The sequence below is a fragment of the Rhinolophus hipposideros genome (genome assembly GCF_964194185.1).
Source record: "Rhinolophus hipposideros genome assembly, chromosome: X".
NCBI classification, from domain to species: domain Eukaryota; kingdom Metazoa; phylum Chordata; class Mammalia; order Chiroptera; family Rhinolophidae; genus Rhinolophus; species Rhinolophus hipposideros.
Genome location: NC_138046.1, coordinates 104,818,269 through 104,842,045, shown reverse-complemented (window position 1 = coordinate 104,842,045; position 23,777 = coordinate 104,818,269). Strand labels below are relative to the sequence as shown.

Sequence of the window (23,777 nt, the reverse complement as noted above, 5' to 3'; positions counted from 1 at the left end):
ACTGCAGTTCAAGCCATTGTTTCTCAGTCTAGTTGTAGGGCGCAGCTCCCTGGCCTATGCTGGTATTATGAGCCTTGTGCTCCCCCGGCTGAGGTAGTTGGTCACTGATCGTATGTCGGCCGCTCACAGCAGCTCTCACCAGCTGCCAGCTGCTCACGATGGCAATCAAAATTGCGACCTCGTTGTTAGGAGTTCGACGCTCCAACTACCTGAGCCACCGGACCAGCCCCATTGTTTCTTTTAAAATAAATAAATAAATAAATTGACTATACTTCAAAATTATCCCTTTGACCCTTAGTAGTCTCTTTTTCTTTTTTCCCCCAGGTTTTGTATCCCTATCACCCACAGGACTGGAATGAATAATTGCACCACACATAGAGAAGATTACTATCTCCATAGCTGAACTTACATAGCATTTATTATGTGCCAGGTACTGTCCTAAGCACTTTACGGGGATTAGCTTGCCTAATCACATTACAACCCTGGGAAGAGGATACTATTATTATTCACACTTTGAAAGATGTGACTCATGAGTGGTAATAACTATGTATAGTGCTAGGTGGGTACTGTTGAATAACTATGATGTAAACCTGAAACTAATATAATATTGTATGTTAGTTATATTTTATTTTATTTTTTTTTCACAGATATTAGAAAGTTTTTTATTCAAAAAGTCACAAAATATCATACTTAGACAAGACACAACAAAACATACATCTTAAAAACTCAATACTCAAGAATGCATTTTATAATTGTTTCCATTTGAGAAACAAAGAATTAAAATGGGTAAAAATTAGACACATCTCCACACGATAATCTGGACAAAGTATAAGAAGCATCGCGATGTTTTCCTGATGTTTCTCGCTGTGGTGAACACACCGGGGAGGGATCAAAGCTCAGATGTGCACAGCCCAGGGATCAACAAAGTGGCCGTGCCCTCAGAGGCTTTCTTTCCCTCAGTAAATGATACTGGGGGTAGGAGTGCGGAAGAACCTGGGTGCTTTACCAAGAAGCGCACAATCCACCTTCCAATCCAGTCTGCGGGCATCATCAACTGTCAAACCACTTGCTCCTCTTTGCAAGAGGCACTCCTTTCGAAGGTCCCAATAATTTCTGCTTATATTGTTCGACTAGCTGGTTGAAGCGAATTTCTGTCCTATTTCCCTTAGTTTTTTTCTTAGGTACCTGCTTGGAAGACAATTTCTGCTTCTCTTGCTTCCGCTGGTTTATCTGGGGCTTTGGTTTTTTGGGAGGGAGAGATTTCACTTTGCCTTTGTCCCGCAACCTAATTTTGGGGCCTCGGTGTGAGGGGAGAGCCAGAATCTTTCTTCTCTTCTTCCCATCAGGCAGCTCCACCTGCTCCACTTCAGCCTTGGTCTGGAATCCTGTCCATGTGATAGAGCCCGCCTTCCCTTTCTGCTCTAGGGGAGCCTTGTTTCTCTCCTGCGTGTGGGTTTGAGCTGCTTTCCGTTGCTGGTCTTTTCCAAGCTCTGGCTGCTCCTGCTGGGGCTCACCAGTTGCAGACTTGGATTTCATTTTTTGCTGGCTGCGCTGGATCCTCAGTTCCTTTATCTTAAGTTTCCTTCGATCTTCCAAGGAGAACTCCACTATTGGTCTCTTCTGAGGCCCAAAGATTTCCGGATTGTTGTTGATGTGGCGTAGGGCAGCCAGGGCATGCTCGTGCTCCTGGAACTCGGCAAAGGCGTAGCCCAGGGACTGCCCCTTCATTTTCCCGTGAACGCCTCTCAGGTCTCGCATCACCCTACACTCCTTGATGTGCACCCTCTGCTCCCCTCTTGTGGCATTCAGCAGCAGCTTTCGGAGCTGTTTGTCATCCACGGCCTTGGGGAGATTGTGCAGGCACAGCCGGGTCCGGGAGACAAAGATATTCTGGTCCTTCAGTTTCTGATGCTTCAGTAACTCAAACCGTTCTCGTTTGGTCATGTCAGCAGCGCTCACACCCTCTGCTGCCTTCGTCCCAGCACGAATCAAGCCTTCTCGGGCCAGATAGAGGTTCCGGGTCCCGGTTGGCTTCTTCACCGTCTTTGTCCGGAGCTTTGCAGCCTCATCACGGGTCACGGCCAAGTCAACCTTGAGCTGCCGGCCATCCAGTTTAAGCCCACCACCCTCGGTTTCTGGGGAAGCAGCTTCAAGGCATTTCTGAGCTGCTTCTTGAGTCATGAACTGAGCAAATGCACAACCTTTAGAATGTTCTGTGTCTGGATGCAAGACAACGCGGACATATTTAAGATCTCCAAATTGCTGAAGGAGCTCCCCAACGTCTTCTTCCTCTGAGTCAAAGGACAGGTTTCTAATAAAAACAGTTTTCCCTTCATTCACATCTGAGGGCAATTTTCTCTTCTTTTTCTTTGAGACTTGTACATCTTCCTCCTCGTGCTCGTCGGGGTCGCTGTCGCTTAGAGCCGGTTCCTCTCCAACACTCTCTCTTTCCTCCAGGTCGCTGTCCTCATCGGAACGATCCTCGTCACTGTCACTGCTTTCGGCGGATGCGGCCGTGACTGCTCTCTTCTGAATTTGCACAGGTTTGGTCCCCTTTGCTTCTTTCTTCTCATCCTCCTCTTCATCATCACCATCATCACCCTCCTCCTCCTTGTCCTCCTCCTCCTCCTCGTCCTCCTCTCCCACATCCTCTTCTTTCCTGACATTCTCTTTACCTAATTTCTGACGTTTAGGTTCAGGTTTCTTCTCCTCACCTGGGGCAGAGGCAGACTGTGTATTTTTATATTTATCCTTTGCCACAGCCCAATCCACAGCCACTGTCCGCCCCTTTATCTCTTTCATGTTCATGCTTTTGAGGGCTTTTCCGGCTTCTAGGAGGTTTTTGAACTGAACAAAAGCAAAACCACGCATCTTTCCATCTGGCTTCCTAGGGATATTTACTTCCAGGACAGCCCCATATTGAGCAAATACTGTCTGCAAGTCATCTTCTGAACACTTAAAGCTCAGATTCCGAATAATTAATCTGGCTTTCTTATCTGCCACTTTGGTTTTTGGAGGCCTCTGCTCCTTCTTTGGGGACTCTGAATTTTCACTTCCCCCCTTTTCTTTGGACTTGTTCCTCAGTTTTCTCTTGGCAACAGTCACGTTGATCTTGCAGCCTTCGAAGGTGGTAATCTCCTTGAGGGCCCGCTGAACATCTTGCAGCATAGAAAAAGTGACATAGCCAAAGCCTCGACATGCCTTACTCCCTTTCTCAGTCTCCACGAAGCACTGCTTCACCGGCCCCACCTGACTGAACAGCTCCTCGAGCTGCTCACTGCGGGCCGAGGGAGGAAGGCGGCTCACAAACAAGGTCAGCCCCGCCATGAGGCCGGGATCCACAGGCGCGACGGCGCGAGGGAACCAGGCCGGAGCACGAGAGCCCAGGAGCGGGCTTCAGGCGTCAGAGCACGCCAGGTTGCCGGGCTGTTAGTTATATTTTAATCAAAAATTTAAAAAAATAAAAGATGTGACTCATGAGGTATAGACAGGCTAAGCGACTTGTTCAGGCTAGTAAGTGACAAAACTAGGACTGGTGTCCACAGAGTGGGGCTCCAGAAGCACACTTTAAACTACTGCTACATTATAGCTACCTAAAATGCTGAAATATTACATAAATGCACCCCCACACACACATACATAGTTTGCATATACCACAATTTTTCCATTGTAAAGCAGGTTATACATTGAGCCTAGGACTATTACCTTCGCCATTCTGGAATGGCATCAGGATATTCAGGGCCAAGGTCCTTAGAGGTTTATCTCTATGAGGCACTGAGGTGCCTCTTGGGACACAAGATCATAAGGAAAGAGACAGTTGGGAAAACAAGCTTGCTCCACTATAGGCATTCCTGTCATTACAGACAGAGGTGGTATTGGTCACAGCACAGTGTACTCGTATATTCCTTCCTAAGAATGGACATCTGAGCCCTAGCAGAAATAGGCTTCCATTGATAAAATATGAAGTGGTCATTTTCTCACAAAAGTCTCAGAGAGACATCAGGAGCACAGGGAACACTACCTGGTAATAAAGCATGACACAAAGGTCGAGGTAGGGAGGGAGCTGTGCTGCACGAGCAGTGGGGTTACACCTCAACTCTGCCAGGAGCACAGAACATGGGCAACAAATATGGCCCTCGGTGTTGGCAGCAGCAGGAGGGCCGTGGCAACAGTCACAGAGCAGATGCAGCTGAGGGAGGGAAGGGCATTCTGGAAGGTCTCAGCAGCATGCATTGCTGCAGCAAACATATTCCTATGCTGCCGTAGAGAAGACCACAATGATACCTGTGAGTGCCCCTGAATCAAGAAGGTCCCAAATGATTGGGTCAGGAGAAGGACTTCAGAGAGAACCAAGTGCTATTTTTTATGGTAGCAGGTTACCCTCAAAATATTGGAGTACAACCATTATAGAGTAAGGCCAATGTCATCCCCAAGAGCAAATGGGTGAATGTGAGTGTGTGTGTGTGGGGGGGGGGGTGAGAGAGAGAGAGAGAGAGAGAGAGAGAGAGAGAGAGAGAGAGAGACTCTCTATCTGTATATGCGCAGGTCTAAATCATCTTTGGTCTTACAAATTGACTAAATTAACAACAATGCAGCGGGTCCTTAATGAAAAACACAATGGTCTTGGCCGTTCTCTGAATTACTGATGCCCTGAAACTGTCTGAAAGTCATTTAGATATGCTTGCTGATAATAGTCTTGATGAGGAACAAAATTTATTTTTTGCTTGAGAGCTAATTAATGTAATCTTTAAAATATATAAATCCCGTGGTGAGCCCTAATAATTATAATTGAAATGTGGACCTTGCCAAAACTGAGAAAATTAAAATGCAAACAAAATCTGCTAATACATCTAAATTAAAAAAAATAAAAACAAAAAGGAAAGAAAACCAATTAACTTCTAGAAATAGGGTTTGGTATTTAGAATGAAGAGATTAAATTATGCAGATATCAAATTAACACTTGGAATGAAGATGGCGTTGCCTAGCTGCCTTTCAAAGCTTCGCCTTGCTCGGGCTAAAGTTGCTAGAGCGCAATGAAGTGAGCTGTTTAAAAGGCCACCGTTGTGTTTCCTAAATGGTCCACACAGGGATCATAAAAATCCCTGATGGAATCTTTAGCAGCCTGGAGGTAATTGGAAGGAAGGCATGGAGCTAGTAATTAAATCACAATTCTTTTCAGGGGAGATTATATGATACACGTATAGATAGACATATGTAAATAAATAGATGAGATAGAAATTGATATCAGGAGAAATGCACACACATATTTATTTATACCACACCTAGACAGTCATTTTGGTCATTTCAGGAAATAGCTGAACAACTCCATTTAAAAAAAAAAAAAGACATCAGAGGCAGGGGAGTTAGAAAACAATCGCAAACCTTTTAGAATATGACACCTGGTGCATTCAAGCACTCTAGTAGTAAAAACAAAATGGCCAAATTATCTTTTTGTTTGTCCTTGTTTTGTTTTATGCCTGAACTGAGCAACTCAATCCAGGTCCTCTGGTAGTTCCATGTTATTAATACATTTAGGAAGCCAAATAAATGTGTCTTTGGTTCTTCAGGATATTGCTGTGTGTTTCTCACTTTTCAAACGGTTGTTTTTAGTACAGTGTGAGTGCTGCCACAGCCTCTTTCACTGCGTTATTGTAAGGAGTTCACTCTGAAAGTAATTTCAGTAGACACACCACCATAAAGAAGTTACCGTACATCACTATGGATGGATCTGTTCTTACCTCATTAGCCAGCCTCACAGGAGTAATTTTCAATATCAGACCTGGACCCTGGGGGAACTCTTGTCCTTTCCTAAGCCAAACTGTAGAGTGTGTACCCTGCTGCACAATCCTGAGATGACCACTAAAGTTCAGAATTCCATCATGGAAACCATCACCAAATGGCCTTATTAATAAGACACCTGAGAGAGCAATCAGAGTTGAGAATGCTTCAATAGATGTATAACTGGCATTCACAGGAACACAAGACATTCATCTGATTCTGATTCTTTTTTAGCCCAGAAGAAAGAGAATGAGTCAGAAAAACAAAAGGTTTGTCGAATTACTTTGGTATCATCACATCTATTGCCCCAGGGGAACAAAAGTACAGAATGGAGGAAGAAGTGGAGGTAGAATAATTTCTTGCCAAGTACTGTATTTGAAAAGCAAACTGGTAAGATGAACAGTTAATGAATGCATGAACCCATTTACCAAATTTGCACTATGTTATGTTTGGAGTTACTAGGGTAAGCAAACTCAAACAAGGCCCCTGCTCTGACTGAATAGGACTTCACTGAATAATTACTCAGGTAAAGAAACATAGTTCTATGGACGTGTATTATGAAAGAAGCACACTTAGAATGGGGGTCAGCAAAGTAATTCAGTGTTTGGAATACGGCTATGCTAAACCCTACTCCAAATGGAAAGAAGGCCTACCTAAATCAGTCTTCCTGTTAATCTTATCTGTCGAAAACTTTTGTAATAACCCCGTCTTCTGGTATGGTAACTGCCAAACTCTTTTCACAATAACTACTGTAAAAATCTCATTCTTTGTGAAAACTTGGAACTGTGAATAGGAAAAAAGCAGGTACAATGCATTTCTTTAAGATACGTTACAACATAATTTTAAAAATGGAGACTTTATAAATTAATTATGTATGCTTTGGCACTATGATACACACAAAGAACTAGAAGATTCTTGACTTTCAAATTATTGTTAAAGCTTTCTCTTTCCTTAAAGTTTCCCTAATCTGATGCCAGTTTGAAGTCCCTGTTTACTGGGCTAGAAATAAGAATATGGTTGTCTGTGTAGCTGATGACTATTATTTTGCAACTTTGCAGCCTACTTGTACAAAGCTAATCTGTTGTGTGATAGAGCTGGTGCAGCAGGTGAAAAAACGAGTCTACATATTCGGAAAGGCAAAAGAACTTTATTTCTATTTATTTTATTTATTTCTACTGGGGAGTGAAAATTTATCTTAATCCATTCACTTTCTTCCCCCAATCCCTGGTTTTCTTTCAGGGTTATATCTAATTAAATGGAGATGATATACTTCCAAGACACAAGAAAGGAACTTTGGCCTGAGTAATCTCTGCATGTTGGCATATTCCAAGTTGTCCTTGTTTGCATCTGGTCATTGATCCCCATGAGTCACAGCGAAATTCCACTCCAACTACAAAACTTTAGTTTGGCTCTTTCTATGCCACTTGTGGATGCAAAGAAATTATCTTTTTGATGTTTTCCACCCTCTGGCACAGTTACTCTGTGAAGTTCTCTCAGTCCCATTTGCCTTGATACCCAATGCTGAGATTTCTCAATCTCTTTAGGCATGCTGCCTCTCTAGAGTATCCTGAAAAAGGAGTCCAAGTTCCCAGTTCTTGGATCTCCAATCTATCAGGGTTTCCTTTCACTATCCAACTTCAATATGAGGCTGAGCTTAGTAGGAGTGTAAGGCTCAAGTCCAACCTTTCTGACAGTTCCATACTGACTATTTAGTCAATGCTTCCCATAGAGATTGCCCACAATCCCATTAATCTGGGGAATCTAGTCGTCGGGTGGATAGCCTTGCTCAGAACCACTACCTATGTAATCTTTCGGCCATGAATCCCCACATCAAAAGTTTTTCTCAGTTCCTGTTGTAGCATCCACTTTTTGAGATATAGATGCTCCATTTTCTAGATTCCTGAATGGAGCAGGGATCACAGATAACTGAATATGCCATTGAGTAACAGCATAAAGCCTTAAGTTTAGTGTTTTTGAAGATTATTAATGAGTGGATTCAAACCTCAAGCAAAGCAACGAACCACGGTTTTGTCTGGGTCTTGAAAGAATCCCAGTGTTCTGGAAAGAAAGACCCCACTCAGGTAACAGGTACTTTATATTTTCACAGCAAGCTGTAGGACTGTACAAGTATGCGTACCCATGTCCATATTTCCTGTAGGTTTCATCTTCTTTTAATGGAGAAGAGCAGTATTATGGGTTAAAAGCTTTATTGGAGTTCAAATTTTTAGTAAGCAACAAGTTTATTTAGCCATTGTTTTTGTTCTCCGTATTATCTTCCCAGAGTAAAATACTCTTTGATTTTTTTTTTACCTTTCTCAGATGGAATAGAAAAAATGATATGTGTGTATGTGTCTCTGTGTGTGTGTGTGTGATTCAATTATCACCCTCCAGCATTTTTGACTTTTCGGTTTATTCTGGACCTTCATATTCACACCCTGTCAGACTCTCAGGTATTAAGCTTACATGAATGCAACTATTTCTTTTCTACAAAAAGTGGGGTAAATTGATGTTTTCTTTCATAGATTATCATCCCTTGGAAAGCCAAACAAGATACATTTCTTTCTCTGGTGGTGACTGAGTTGTATGAACACTCATTGAGAGGTTATGCAATCTTTACTTACAATGGCACCATACTTTTCCATTCATTTTTATTGCTATATGATATAGAGGAAATTACACTAGACTCATTTCCATAATTTCTAAGTGTATGCTACCAGTTCCGTCAACTACCCATTAGCTATGTGGTTGTGTTTATACTTAAAACATTCACAATCGCATTTTTCTCATTCTTAAAATAGGAATCATAGTATCTCTCACCCCATCTCACAAGGCTTTTGCACATTTGTTGTTATTGCTAAATCTTTGACCTTAAATAATCCCTTAATGTTTCCATTTATGAAATAGAAATGTTGTTCTCTCATTGAGTCAGAGGTTTCCTTAGACTAAGTTAATACATAGTATGGCAAAGACTGTATAGTTCAATATAAGTTCCCTGAAGCTCTTGTCAACGTAGACATTCCCGTAGGAAATGTTTTCTTTGGTGACTGTGGAGGGAAGTCAGCATCGTGGCATTGCGGTTGTGGAAGAGGGTCAAGGAAATGCTTGTGGCTGAATTCCTGAGCAGACAAAATTGCCCAATCGATGGAGACCTCCTTTCATAGATTCACTTGAATGTAAAGGAGACTGGTTGTTTTTTGTTTTGTTTTTGTTTTTTTCAGGTTTGGTTTTTGTTTTTGTTTTACATCAAATGGGTAATGTGTCAATGTTGTAACAAGGTTTGAGGGAGGCACATCTCACACAAAAGCGTGACAACCCAATCATCACACTTATTAACTACGAAAGGATCTGGTTTTTTTTCAACCAGTCTAATGACATTCCACCTCATCAGCCAGTTTGTTGAGTCAAATTCTAATGATAATAGCATTGCATAGTAGCGATCATCTCCTGGTTGATCAGAGCAATGAGAAGATTAGAGGGAATATATCCTCTAAGTAAAGTAGTCTGAACTCTTGGATTGGCTAGATTTTTATGGCATTTTATATTTTCATAGGATTTTAGAAAGACATATGTCCAAGAAAGAAATATTAGAATACAGATTTTATCTATTTAAGGACAACATATATGGTCCTTGTAAGATTTAAAGAGTGATGAACATTCCAGATGAATCACCAATGGTTTGTTTTGCTGTCGTAATGGTATTAGTTGTTTAGACAGCTGAAATGAGAGTATCAGCTGGGCTGTCACAGGCCTGCTTTCTCCAGGCAAGGGGACTCGCCTATGTAAGAGGGATCATTTAGGAGTGTGTTGTTAACCACTTCCTAGGTCTGTCATTGTTTTCCCTGTTAATTTGTGTTACATGTTTTGTGTAGTGAGCCTGAAATTCACTGTAAAATACGAGAAAGGTTAGGAGAGGAGAGAGAACAAAGAGGTTGAAGTTTACGTTGTTTTAGGAGCACAGTGATTCAATATTCAGCATTTATTTTGTTTGATTTGAATTCTTGTAAAATATGCTTCAGTAAGTCAAAGTGGAAATAGCTTATAGCTGAATTTGAAAAAAAAGGATGTTTTGTTTTTTTACATGCTCATCCATCATGTTGTCTATTTTATTGATAATCTAATATCTCTTGGTGATGAAGGCAATATCTAATTTAAAAGAAAAATAAACATCAGCAGCAGCATATAGTGTAAACTCACTCTAAATTGCTACCAATAAGCAATTAAACATACATCCACCTTGGATTCTTTGTATCCAATCCCCTTTAAATAGTTTCTTTGGTACATCGTGCAGTTTAGAACCATTCAATCTCATTACTGAGATGCTGAGAGGATTTCACTCTATCTTGAAGGAAAACCAAATGTAAGGCAGAAGGTTGAAATACAAACTGATAGTAAAAAGGCCTTAAACTCTTGCCAATGTCATATTTCTGCTTTATCTAGGAGAATTGTTCTCAATGTGGGACGATTTTGTCCCCCAAGGGACATTGGTAATGTCTGGAGACTCTTGGTTGTCACAACTGGGAGAGGCTACTGCCATCTAGTGGGTATAGAAGCCTGGATACCGGTAAACATCCTACAGTGCACAAGACAGCTCCCACCCTTCTGCCTCCCTCCATCCTCTATGCACAACAAAAATTATCTGGACCAGGGGCTGGCCTGGTGGCCCAGGCTGTTGGAGCTCCATGCTCCTAACTCCAAAGGCTGCCAGTTCGATTCCCACATGGGCCAGTGGGCTCTCAACCACAAGGTTGCCAGTTCGATTCCTCGACTCCCGCAAGGAATGGTGGGCAGCACCGCCTGCAACTAAGATTGAACATGGCACCTTGAGCTGAGCTGCCGCTGAGCTCCCGGATGGCTCAGTTGGTTGGAGCGCGGGCTCTCAACCACAAGATTGCCGGTTCGATTCCCGCAAAAGATGGTGGGCAACTAGACCTGGAGCTGAGCTGTGCCCTCCACAACTAAGACTGAAAGGACAACAACTTGACTTGGAAAAAAGTCCTGGAAGTACACACTGTTCCCCAATAAAGTCCTGTTCCCCTTCCAAAATGTCAATGGTTTCAAGGTAGAGAAACCCTGACCTAAGAAAGACAATGACATCTGATGAGATCCTAGCATTTTAAGGAATACCTTTCCCTATCATCATCAGTCCCTGAACACTAATACAAATTTCAAAAATGAAATCACTATGGTTGAGGACATTGCTGCTCTGAGTTCAAATACACAGATATTTCATCTGAATTCAAGGAGTTTTAACTTCATGGATACCCTCAGCAAATACTCTCTGACGATGCAATATAAATTCCGTGAAGAGAAATCCACATTCCCAGATGGGGGAAAAAATGATATTCTTTCCACTAATAATCCATTTGAATGAAGAGATGATCATAGTCTTAGTTTAAACTATAAGACATTACTGTTTCTGTAGGTCTAAATTGTCACATATCAGCAATATCATATGGTTCAACTGGGTTCTATGTCATCTGTTGTCAAATGATCATGATCTGAAAGAAAGTACCATTTGGAAGAGAGATGACAGGATGCTTCCTCAGTGTGCCTCACTTGTATTTCAACCTATTGCAATAACTATGGCTATAATGTGAATACATTGATGGTATCGTAACAATCAGTGACATATTGTTCAAAATGCATTTTTGCAAGAACGTTTACCAAAATCCTTTAGGTTGGCATATTTTTTTGAGAACTATAGAGATGTTGCTTGGAAATTTTGAGAATATCTGTATCAATCTGGCTTTAGAATAAAAGCAAGTCACTATAAGGATTAAGGAAAAAAGAGGTTTAATATAGCCATTAAGTATCAGTATAAGAATTAGGGAGTGAAAGTCTTGAAGAAGGTAGCTAAAGGATCAGAGAAAGTCACTATGACGTTATTCTGAAGCTTTGGAGTGGGTGAAGAAAATGCCAATCCTGAGGGAGTTAAAGAACCAAATCCTTTATTCAGAAGTGTGTATTAGCTTCTAAAAATAAATCCAAAAGATGAAAAATAAAGATAAATTTCAAGACTAAAAGAAAAGAAAGAAAGAAACTTCCACTAACACAAAGTTGGAGTTTGCAGAGTGATCTGAAACTAGACGCATGCCTCTCTGATTGTCATGATATATTGAGTAATAGTAACTTCCAACTTTCGTAAGAGTTCCTTGCATTAGTATACTCTAACCTGGATCTATAGAGTAAAGGCGATATGAAGACATAGTTCTAAACCTGAGAGGGCACTGAAAGCAGTGATGCTAAGTTGACCACCACCAATCCAGCACAATGAAAATCTCCTTCTTGATGGATTGCTTGCATTCATCATTGAGGGTAGGTGAAGATGGGCAGTTAAAGTGTTACAAGATATCACAGTGTTATGACTGCATTTTCATAAGGACAAGTGAGGATGGGTAGCTAAAACCTTGATAGAATTCAGTGTTACAACTACCTGATCACAAGGCGATATGAGGATGCACGGCTTAAAAATCTCATGAGTTTTCAGTGGTATAATTGCCTTGTCATAGGAAGTCATCAACAATGAAAATGAATGGGGGAAGATCATTGAGATGATGAAAAGTGCCTTTTGGGAGAAGGGGGAGAAAGAGAAGCTTGAATAACTTATTAATCAAGAAATGGCCTCTCGACATATGGATGATGCATTACAGAATTGTACACCTGAAACCTCTGTACTAACAATTGTCACCCCAATAAACTTTTTTTAAAAAATGAAAAAAGAAAAGAAAAAAGGCCTCTCACGAAACTCATATCTGACTTTCTCTATCAGTACGCCAGTCAAATCCAAATGGTGAGATGATATGTGGACATTTTATTTGCTTTCTCTATGACTGAACTTATTTTATATATCACAGTATTATTTTATTTTTAGATAGAAAACAGAATTTTATAAAATGCTGGGTACACAATTATTTCAGGATTAAAAATAGTTAATTCATACAGTTTCCATCTTCTCTCTCTCTACAGGAAGCATCTAACTTGCAAGGGGCCTACGTGCTGTCCTTTCTTCAGAGCAAAATATCTGGTGTCTAGTCCTTCTCAATCCATTTTGGTATTCTAAGATATTCTTATTTTTGTTTTGGTATATTAGTCAAGGTAGAATGGCCAGTGTGTATCAAACTCTCAGTGGTGAAGAACCAATTTTTATTATATGCCATCTGTCACAGACCAATACTCTTGTAAAATACAAAAAGATGAATTACCAGAATAGGGAAATTAAAAAAATAAAGCCAAGGACAACAAAATACAAACCTGCATTTGTTTTTTATTAAAATCAACAGATGTAAAATTTCTCTTTCATTTATATATCACTTCATAAATTATATAAATGTCTCACCACTATGCTGTATACCTGAAACTAATATAAAATAATATTGAGTATCAACTATAATTTAAACAAATAGTCATGGGGATATATAGTACAGCTAGGGAATATAGTAAATAATATTCTAATAATTATGTGCAGTGTAAGATGGGTAATAGACTTACTGGGATTATTACTTTGTGAAGTATATAAATGTCTAATCACGATGTTCTTTTGTACACCTGAAACTAGTAGAAATAAATAAATAAATGAAATTTCTCTTTCAAATTGCCATAAAAGGTTCATAAAAACTTTCAATTTTTGTACTTAATTTCATCATATATTGGTATCAAACAGTTTGCAGACCAGAACTTACTAGTGTAGACCACATTTTGATTAACACTAGTCTAAGCTATGCTTCATTAATAAATAAAACAGTGGCTTACAAGAACAAAAATTTGTATTTTGCTTATGTAAAGTCTAAGGTGGTTATTCCTGGTCTGGACTTTCCTGGGCAGCTCTCTTTCAAATAGTGATGGAAGAATCCATTTCCCTTCCCTCTTGTGCTGTAGCTTGCAGTCTCTAATGTCACACCAGAAGGAGAGCATGGATAAGCACATCTAGTATTTAGTCACTTGGTCAATAAGTGATTCATACCACTTCTGTTCATATCCTCTTGCCAAAACTAGTCACATGACCAGAGTAACTGCAAGAGAGTCTGGGAAATGTAAAGGAGCACAGGAGGATTGGTGAACTCTAGTAGTCTCTTCTACACATGATTGCATATATTCTGTGATCTCCTTGTTCCCATTTCTATTCCCCTCTTAGAATATGGACAGTTTTCAGATGTTTTCTTGGGTATCTGAAATGTAACTTATGGGGTCTGTGGGATACTTACATTGCCTATCTCAGGTCCTGACTGCTTAGATATGTCTTATTGTCACTTCTCTATGGCTGCCACACTATTCTGGCCTTAGCAAATATCTGTGAAATTTCACATGAGAACTATGCCTTAATCTCCTTCATATTCAGGTTTTGCATAGACTAGGGAGTTTAGCATTCACCTGGGGTTATTTTTAGATTGAGGGGTACAGAACCCCAGGTGAATGCTAAACTCCCTAGTCTATATGAAGGTGGTTTCCCTTCAATTCTTATATGAATCCAAATCAAAATAAGAGGATTGTGTTGGAGCTTACTTAGGACCATTTCAGTTATGCTCTTAAATTCACTTTTGCTTCCCTCTGACTTTCCTCTTTCTCGTTAGCCTTTGGAATCTTTATAAAATCTAAGGCAGAAAAGTGTTTTTCTTTAATTATCATCATGAATTCTTCTTAAAAGTACACTTTACAGGATATATTTTGACTTTGGTACTCAAAGGCACTTTATTTTTAGATTTTGTGACCCTCCAACTGTTTTTCCTCACCTACAGCCTCTTCTAGCAGTTCACACATCTATTTTGGTATGCTACTTTTTATCGGGTTATAGAAGGATGAGAACAACCATGTGATAAGAACAATTACAAACTAGGAACAATAAGATAATCATACATCACACATCTATAAAGCTATTGAATAACAGTGGGTGCTGAGAAGTCTTAATGAACTAAATTCCACAGAGAGATGAGCTCTTCAATGGTGAATGAAAAGCCACAGACATTTCTATACTTGGAATCAAGTATCTATGAAGAGTGTGGGTGGTAAGAACAGAGATGGAAAGATGCTAAAGGAAAAAGAAAATACATCTGAGCTTTTAGTGACACAGTTGGTTGACAAGAGGGATTGGAATTTGGAAGAGCCCAAAATGGAAAAATAAATCACTTGATCCTATCTTCTAAGAATTTACATTTTATACCCTAAGCATTTTGCTGAGTCTTCAATAGAGAAAGTAATAGAGTTTGCAGTGTAGATAAGTCTGGAAAGCAGAGAGAGTTTGTATAATGTTCTGGTACTCAGACAAGGAACTCCTTCCAGAGAAATCCAAACTGTGTGAGATAATTTCACTAATTTTTATTCTTAGGTAAATCATGTGAGAAAATTATAGAATGGAGGCAAATGTGGTAAATAAGTTTATTCACTTCTCTTATTTTTTTTAATATTCAGGACAAAAACATGGAAGGTAGTTTCCCTTCAATTCACGAATCAAAATCAAAATAAAACAAATGCAGTGTCTGGGAATCAGTGTCAGAGTTACTACTCTAGAATTCACAGTGAGGTGTGTTGGAGGTTATCAGGCTGGGACAAGTTGTTATGTATTAGTTTTATCAGTCTAACATATCTTTTGCTCTAGGATTAAGCATAACATCAAAATCTAGATTCATGCAGGCAAGAGGAATGTTCTCATAAATAGTGGAATCTTAGAATTTTACTGCTGGAATTTATGGACCTTAGAAATCATCTGGCATAACACATGCATTTTATGCATGAAGGAATTAAGCCACAAAGGCAGTAAGTGACCTGACTAACTGTCATCTGGCTTGTTAGTGGCACAGTCTGGTCCTTTGGCTCCATCTGGTATGTTTTCCACTAAACCATCCTGAATCTATTGTTTTCAAAAACATATTGCAAAATGTACAAATTATGTTTGTTTTCTTCTTTTCCACTGACAAAATATTTCCATTGTGTTTAAGGGACATTGAATCAGAATGTTTGTGAAAGTAGGTCTATCTCAGAACTACTCTTCTTCAGTACTCTGCTTCCCTGTCTCTTTTCCTTTCCCCTTCCACTTTTTCCTCCCTCTTCCCTTCTTACTCATTCTTCCCCTCTGTTCTCTTTTTCCTCTCCCTCTCATCCATTTCTTTTTTCTCTATCTTCCCCCATGTCTATAAAAGGGCAACATATGAAATAAATGCCACAAACAATTATTAAATTAATCTCTTATTCAACAATACTCTTCAAATAGGTAAGTTATTTCTTCAGTCAATGAGTTGAATTTCATTTCAGATTAATAGTAAATATTAGTACATTAAATTGAATTTCACTTGTGTAAAATAAAGTTTCAAAGTCTTGTATTTCATATGAAGAGACCAAGCTCTGTCAACACCTTCCTATGGAAATGCTTCTAAATGCAGGAGTAAACCATAACTTCTATGAACAATCGTTCATCCTTTGGAAGTATAATCAGAATTAATGAATTGAAAAATTGTTTTTACTGCCAGTAACACTGGCCAATAAATATCTAAAATGGCCATAAAATTTGAGTGTGGTTGGCTCTAACTGAGACCATCCAATGTTAGCTGAAGCAGAAATGAGAAAATGAGAATGATGTGCGAGTCATTGGCTTGCTTGCTCTTGGATTGTGTTAGAGTTATCTATTGCTGTGTAACAACCCACGACAATATTTAGTGGCTTAAACAATGGCAATATGTATTTTGCTCATGGATCTGCAATTTGGGCAGGACTCATTGAGGACAGCTTGTCTCTGCTCCATGTGGCATCAACAGGGTTGGTTTGAAGACTGGAGTTAGAATCATCTAAAGGTTCACTCCACCATTTGTCCGGCCCTTCATGCCAGCTGTCAGCTGGAATTTCAGCTGGGGCTGTGACCAGAACACCTACATCGGTCATTTCCTCATCCCTGCTTGGCTGTTGCTAATCCCTAGGCTGCCTCACTGCCCTCTGTTTAATTTTTCAGGTCTTTAACAAACTAATATTTGCAATTACATCCCTGTATTAAATTCCCTCTGTTGGATTACACATCAAAGAACTTGGGTTTCAAGAATGGAGAGACAGAGACAGTAACAAAGAAAACGAAGTGGAAGTTATGTCTTCTTTTATGAATTCATGCAGTCACTTTTTGCTAAATTCTGTTCCTTAGAAGTCACTAAGATCAACCATATTCAAGAGGAGGGGAATTACATTTCTCTTTCCCTCTTCATCTCAATATCTGAAGGCACTTATTTCTGCACACTACTTTTCCCAGGATCCCTTGCCTTCTGGCTTCTGGTTAGGGGCAGCCAGTGGAAGGTATTGAGAAGCAATTGGAGGATAAGATGAGGGAGGGAGCCAGAATAGTTTTTTTTCTCTTTCTGCTTCTGGCAAAGTCTTTGGCAGTGGGAGCACCTCCATTCTTGTTCCAGTTCCCATTGGGAGTCGCCAGTCCCTAGGCCCTGCTACCATCATCTCTTCCTTCAGTCTCTCCACAAGCAGTGGGGGTTGCTGACTTCTGCTGTTGCTACTCCCTGGATTCCATCCCCATCCTCTCTTTGGGTTTTTCTCATCCTTTGCAAAATACTCTTTGTAATTAGATCCAAGTATCAGCCTTTCTCTAATGAACTATCCTAAAGAATGTTGCTTTTCTGACTGTCTAATAACTGACACAGATATGAAGAAAATCCAAAAACATTGGTTTTTAAAAAAAAAACTGATGAAGATTTCATTGAAAGCTAGAAAACAAGTTAGGGAACGTCTGATTCAGTTTGTGATTCAATAATATAATTTTGCATCACAATAGCCACGAAGTACACTATACGGTCCACATTTCAACTGTATTTATGAAAAATAGGTAAAGAGCAAGTGTCATGGATTATTTAAGTGGCTGTGTCATAAATTCAGAATTGGTTCAGGACAATGCTGCAGGTCAGCCAGATCACAGTATAAAATAATAAGGAAGTATCGTTGATTAACACAAGGACACGTGTGATACATTTTTTTATATGGTCATCAAAAAAGTTTCACTGTGACTATTGTGTTGCCTAAAGAACGTGTACTCTAGCTCCCCAAATTCTTTTTGTTCCCCCCACATCACATTGTTGAATTGTTTTTAGGATAAATTGTTTTTAGGATTGTTTTAGGAGATCATTTGTGTTCTTTTTATATGCTATCAGATTATAAGGGACTTTACTATATGTTCAAATAAAGAGTGTTCCTTGACCTTTCTAATATAAAACTAACTGTTCAAAACTTATGATTTAACAACAACAAAACGTTTCTGATTTTTGGAGGAAAGTAGTAGGACAATTTGGGGTCTTTTGGGTGCTCAGTGGGGTGGCATTGTAGGAGCTATGAAATTATAAATACCTCCTCTCCTTACATTATAGGTACAGTTTATTTGTAATTTTTTTTTTACTTTAAAATTGAAGTCACTAATCTTATGATTCTTACGCTGCCTTGACTTGGTTAATAATTAATTTCTTTTGCTTGGCATATCTTTAATTCGCACCATAGTGTCTGAGAGCTTCCGATCTGTGGATCTGAGCAAATGCATTATTGAACATTCTCCCAACGAACAGTTCTTCTCTTTTCCTTTTGCTCCTCTGGCCTTCTCATTACTCAGTCTCTAAAAGATACCAAGCATGTTGCTTTTCTTAGAGAGTGCATTGCTTATCGCATATTCTTTTTTATATGCCACTCCTCTTTCCCTTTGTAGGGAAGTCTTAAGTTTTATTGATGGCATTGCCAGCCAGGACAGGTAGGATAGCTCCTCTCTCTTAAGCTGCAGCACCTATGGATCCAAAAGGCATCTTTCTCAAGAAGAAGCAAAGTCACCAGATACCGCACAGTATGTACACATTAGTGTTTCTGTTGTGGAAGCTTGCACATATCAAAGGATAGCTGGTAGTAAATGCTTCAAATATGTAGCAGACTCTCTGACCAGGACAACCCAGCCCAGGTGCAGCTCCTAAGTGCCTCGTAATCTCTCCCTTTGCTGGCCTCAGGCAGAGTGGAGAGAACTCAGAGTAGTCCCAAAGAAAGCTCTACCTGGCCCCATAGTACATTCATTGATTAATACAACCGGGATAGTTGAGTCTAAGATGTGGAGGGATCTGAAGATTATTTGATGCCTTCTAATCCCAAATGTTTAGACTTAAGAGAAGATGTGAGGCTCCCACATCAAAAATCCTCACTTAATAAGTTTCTTCAATATTCCCTCACTATCAACTGAATTATCATATTTCCTATGCAGTCCAACTCATTTTAGTAAAGATTGTTGAGTTCTACAGCCCACTTCAAAATTTACAGTATGCTTACATCTTAAAAGAAATGAAAGAAACATTTTTAAAAGACACTAATGACCACGCATTCATTTCAACATTTAGTAAATCCCTACTCTGCCTTGCCCTGTGCTAGACATTGAGAATTTATAGAAAATGAGATATAGTTTCTGTTCCCAATATATAAACACATGTTTACAGTAATACATTACCTACTGAAGTTGCTGGTTTTATGATTTTTGTACTGTGTTCACTCTTTTGCTCTGGTTATAGCTTCTGCTTGGAAGTTCCTCTTCTCCATTCACCATCTGTGGGAATCCTATCAGATTCCATCATTCTTCAATATCCAACCCCAAACAACTCTTATCTCTCCATCAAAGACTCTATTTTCCTTCTTCTCAGCTCCACAACACCAACCATTTGCATTTGTCTATTTATGCATTGGTCTCATTGTCAATAGTGTGACATTCATCTTGTTAGGACTAGCACCTACTGCAGAGACTGGCACATATTACATGTTCCATTAATGTGAACCACCATTGACTTGGGTTATGTAGCTCAAGGGCATCTCACCTGTCTGCAGAGGGTGTTATTTTTATAACAGTAGAGTGATCACAAAAAACTCCACCCCCTCCTACCCCCAAGAAACCTGATGGGCATGAGAAAGCAAACCCTGTCCATATCTTCAGGGACATTGCTCTTCAGTGACACATCCTTGAAAGCAAAATTGGGCCATTTTCTTTCTGCCATGCCTGTAGCCTCTCAGTGATGAGACCTCCATTGTTGACACAGCTGACAATGTTTTCATCAATTCCAACGAAAAAGCTGTTCCGCAGCAGAGATTTGACTCACACTGACATGCTAATCATGCCGGCACATTCCTCCCTTTTCTGACCAAAGTGAAAAGTTTACAAGGAGATTTCTGCCAAGGACTGAAGGAAAGCAAGTCAGGAAAGGCTCTATACACAAAGTGCTGTGAAAAATACAAGAATAATGCAGTTTTCTGGGTGTCATCATTTCTTCCCAGCTATCCACGAGAGCTTATTCCTGATCCTCTATTCAGTTGTGTGAGCATGAATTTACATAGAGGAAATATTATAGGTGAAAAAGTGGAACCGATAGATGCTAAAAATTTCAGTTGTCAGGCTGCGTCGTTGACTTTGACTTGCAATTCAAGATTTAGTTGTGCTCCATTTTAAAACAAACAAAGAAACAAAAAAATATGATGGTCCAAAACTAATGTGAAAACCAATATTCTCCAATAACTGTGGACTCAAAGAGGCCTTAAAACTCTCAAAACAGAAACTCTTAGGTAATTAAGTAGCAGCCAGCAATGAATTAGCACAGGTGAGAATTATCAAACACTGCAAAATTATGCCAACTCCCTGAGACAGGTGTTAAAAAAAATTATACTCACCTACCCATTATTATACTGATATATTCCATTGAGGCTTTGCCAATAAGGAAGATTGAAATGTCAGGGGGCTGTGGTGTTTACTGTGTACCGTATAGTACAGGAGCTATCTGCCATTTTCCTCACTAGATGTGCTCTCATCCTTTCTCTTCCCTGACCCTTGTCATGGTACCTCTATAGAGCACATCAGTGGGGCTTCTCTACCTTCTGTCTTATGGTTGAGTTTGACATTTAGGGGGTTCTGGGAGACTGAAGGGAAGGAGGAGAGAGAGAACAAGGTATTTTTTTCTCCAAGATCCTTACCAGCAATGTTGCCTTGGGATGACTCTGTCCCTCCAATTCTCCTCTTGAGGTAGCCTACCCTACACAACTTTTTCATGTTCTAAGTTCCAGTAAATTCTCTTTTGTTTTTCAGGACCTAGGGGTGGTGACAACTCAACTGTTGCTAACCTAATTTCTTGCCCTATCTCCGTGGTTCCCCCTACACCCAAACTGGTCTTCTATACTTAGTAACTCTATCAACCCACTATGAATTATTTTAATCTTAGTATGCCATATGGTTCCCAACAAGAAAAGGTATAACTGAGAACAGCAAAGCTTTGTTAAATAAAGTACCCTCAAATAGCACAATAGAAGCTGGGGTAAGCAAATGTCATTATGTGATATGGAAAACAAACTTCCTTTAATGAAAGTCAAAAGATGAAGCATAAAAGATGGGCCAGACTTAACGGAGAAAATGGCTCCCTACTTATAAGTTGAAACAGGTGAGCAAAAGAACATGCAGGCAGCTGAGACCAATGTTACATTATTGACTTGAAGGATATTAGTTCTCAGAAAGAGCAGCCTCAAACATTGCACAGATCCTAAGGGCAACTGAAATTTTACAATATACCCACTTAAATTAAGTCATCTCACTCATTTTCTGGATGAATAGTTCTCAGAGGAAATAAGTACCTACATGTCTGAGTAGAAAGGCATGTCTACAAGTATTTATAGTATTTTGGCATTTTAAATTGACTTAGCATTAAAATGTGTGGTATAATTTCCCCACATTGCCCCAAAACATCACCAAATATGACTGCAGAGGATTTTACAAGCATAACCTATCCTTTATAGAGTTTCACAATGTTGATTAAACAAATCTGTGTGAACAGAGGATGCTAACTTTTATTCTGACAGGTAGCAGTAAATTAAATGTCCCAGGCTTTAAGCAGAATAAAGACTCTTCTTACATTATCTGGTGCTATATGGGGTTTCTAAAAATATGTTTGAATTAAATTTATTGGGGTGACATTGGTTAATAAAATTATATAGGTTTCAAGTGTACAATTCTGTAATACATCATCTGTATATTGCATTGTGTGTTCACCACCCGGAGTCAGTTCTCCTTCCATCACCATATATTTGACCCCATTTACCCTCTTCTACCACATTCCTACCCCTTACCCTCTGGCAACCACTGTACTGTTGTCTGTGTCTGTGAGTTTTTGTTTCTTTGTCTGTTTGTCTTATTTGTGTGTTGCTTTCAGTTTTACATCCCACATATGAGTGAAATCATATGGTTCTCAACTTTCTCTGTCTGACTTATTTCACTTAGCATGATATTCTCAAGATCCATCCATGTTGTCGCAGATGGCAGTATTTCATCTTTTCCTATGGCAGAGTAGTATTCCATTGTATATGTAGCACATCTTCTTTATCCAATCATCTATCGAAGGACACTTCAGTTGTTTCCATGGCTTAGCCATTGTGAATAATGCCGCATTGAACATAGGAATTTTCATCTTCTTATAGCTTTTGAAAGTATCTTTTTTGTATTTTCCAGATGCCTTAAAGAGTTCAAGTTTTTATAGATGAGAAAATAATGTTATTTGTTGAATTACACTCCTACATTTTAATCTTAGATAATAGACCTCCTTTTAAGTTTCAAAAATTAAAAATAGATATAGCATGTTAACAATAATCTGGAAAAGTAAGCCTGCATATCTAAAGATTCTTATGTTTGGGGTAATGGTACAACCACTTCATAGTTGCATCAAAATTTTTAGATAACTTCCTTACTTAGAAAACTGAATCTACATTCATTGGTATGCTAGAAGTCATATTTTATAAATTATTGAGTACACAAGTCTTGTCATTGATTTGTAAAAATCAATACATATTGTTTGGTATGTATTGTAAGTAAATGTAAGTAAATCAAATTATGATTTAGGTATTCAGTTAATATATTTGCTATTGAGTCTATGGATTAAATAAGTTTAAATAAGAGAGTGATGCTGGCAATGCCAATACAAAAAATATATTTATAAAGCACCCACTAATTTCCAGGTGCTGTGCAAGATAGAAAGATAATTATCAGAAAAATTGTAATCAAAGGAAGGGAGAAAGCATGCAATTGAATAAAATGTAAGTCAAAACGTGATAAAGTCCCTCAGAGAAATACAAGAAGTCTTATGAGTGTTTACAGGAGTAGATCATATTTGGTGGAGTTTATCAGAAGAATCACTGAGGAGGTCTGAGAAGGAAATAGAGCTTGAGGGACCAACAGGATTTCAAAAAGGGAAAAATGACACCAACGGTGGGAATTGAAGGAAAAGAGTATTATACGAAGAAAGATCATAACAAAGGCACAGCAATGGGAAAACTTAGAGAATATTTAAAGAATAGCCAAAAGTCCACATTAACTAATTATAGGATAAGGGGATTACATTCAGCACCCAACAGATATGTACTATGTTTGTGTAGTATGAACAAAAAATCCTATTACCGGGAGTATCTATAGCAAACACAGTCAATAAGAATGACACAAACTTTTTCTTCAAGGAGCTTGCGTTCTTGATGGACAGGGAAAGGCAATAAACAAATATCTATTCAATTAAAATTTTGAAGCCTCACATGGCATAAAGGATGAGAGAAAAAGTGACAGAAATGGATGTGCCTTGCCTTTGAGAAAAAGTGTATTTTGCTTGTGGGCATGCAAGCCCAAGGGAGACCAAGAGGAAAGGCCAAGCACGAGCTGTGATCTTTATCCCAATTCTCTCTAATAAGATTTTTGATCCAGTGGAGAGGGCCAAGAGTGAAGTAGAGAGAACAGCGGGCATTTTCTTTCCAGTACTTTTAAAAGAAGGCATAAATATGGATGGATACCCGTCTTTTATGGGAAAGAAAAAAGAAGAGTTTCTTTTCTATCCCTAAGAGATAAATTTGTAGAAAACATTAAAGACATGAGTGGAAATTTAACGCTTTATTTAAAAATAATTAACTACTAGAAAAAATATAGGAGATTATGAGTTATTCATACAAATTGTCTCTCAAATTTCTCAAATCACAGTTCTCTATGGAACTGTATTCCA

General features: G+C 39.0%; 1 protein-coding gene across 1 annotated transcript; it reads right to left on the bottom strand.

The window, feature by feature from the left end:
• Window positions 1–873: 873 nt before the first annotated feature.
• LOC308495283 (RNA-binding protein 28-like) lies at window positions 874–3,327 on the bottom strand (the record flags this gene model as incomplete). Its single annotated transcript, XM_081043202.1, has 1 exon — window positions 874–3,327. The coding sequence occupies one exon, from the start codon at window positions 3,325–3,327 to the stop codon at window positions 1,051–1,053; it is 2,277 nt and encodes a 758-aa protein (XP_080899328.1). The 3' UTR covers window positions 874–1,050.
• Window positions 3,328–23,777: the final 20,450 nt, after the last annotated feature.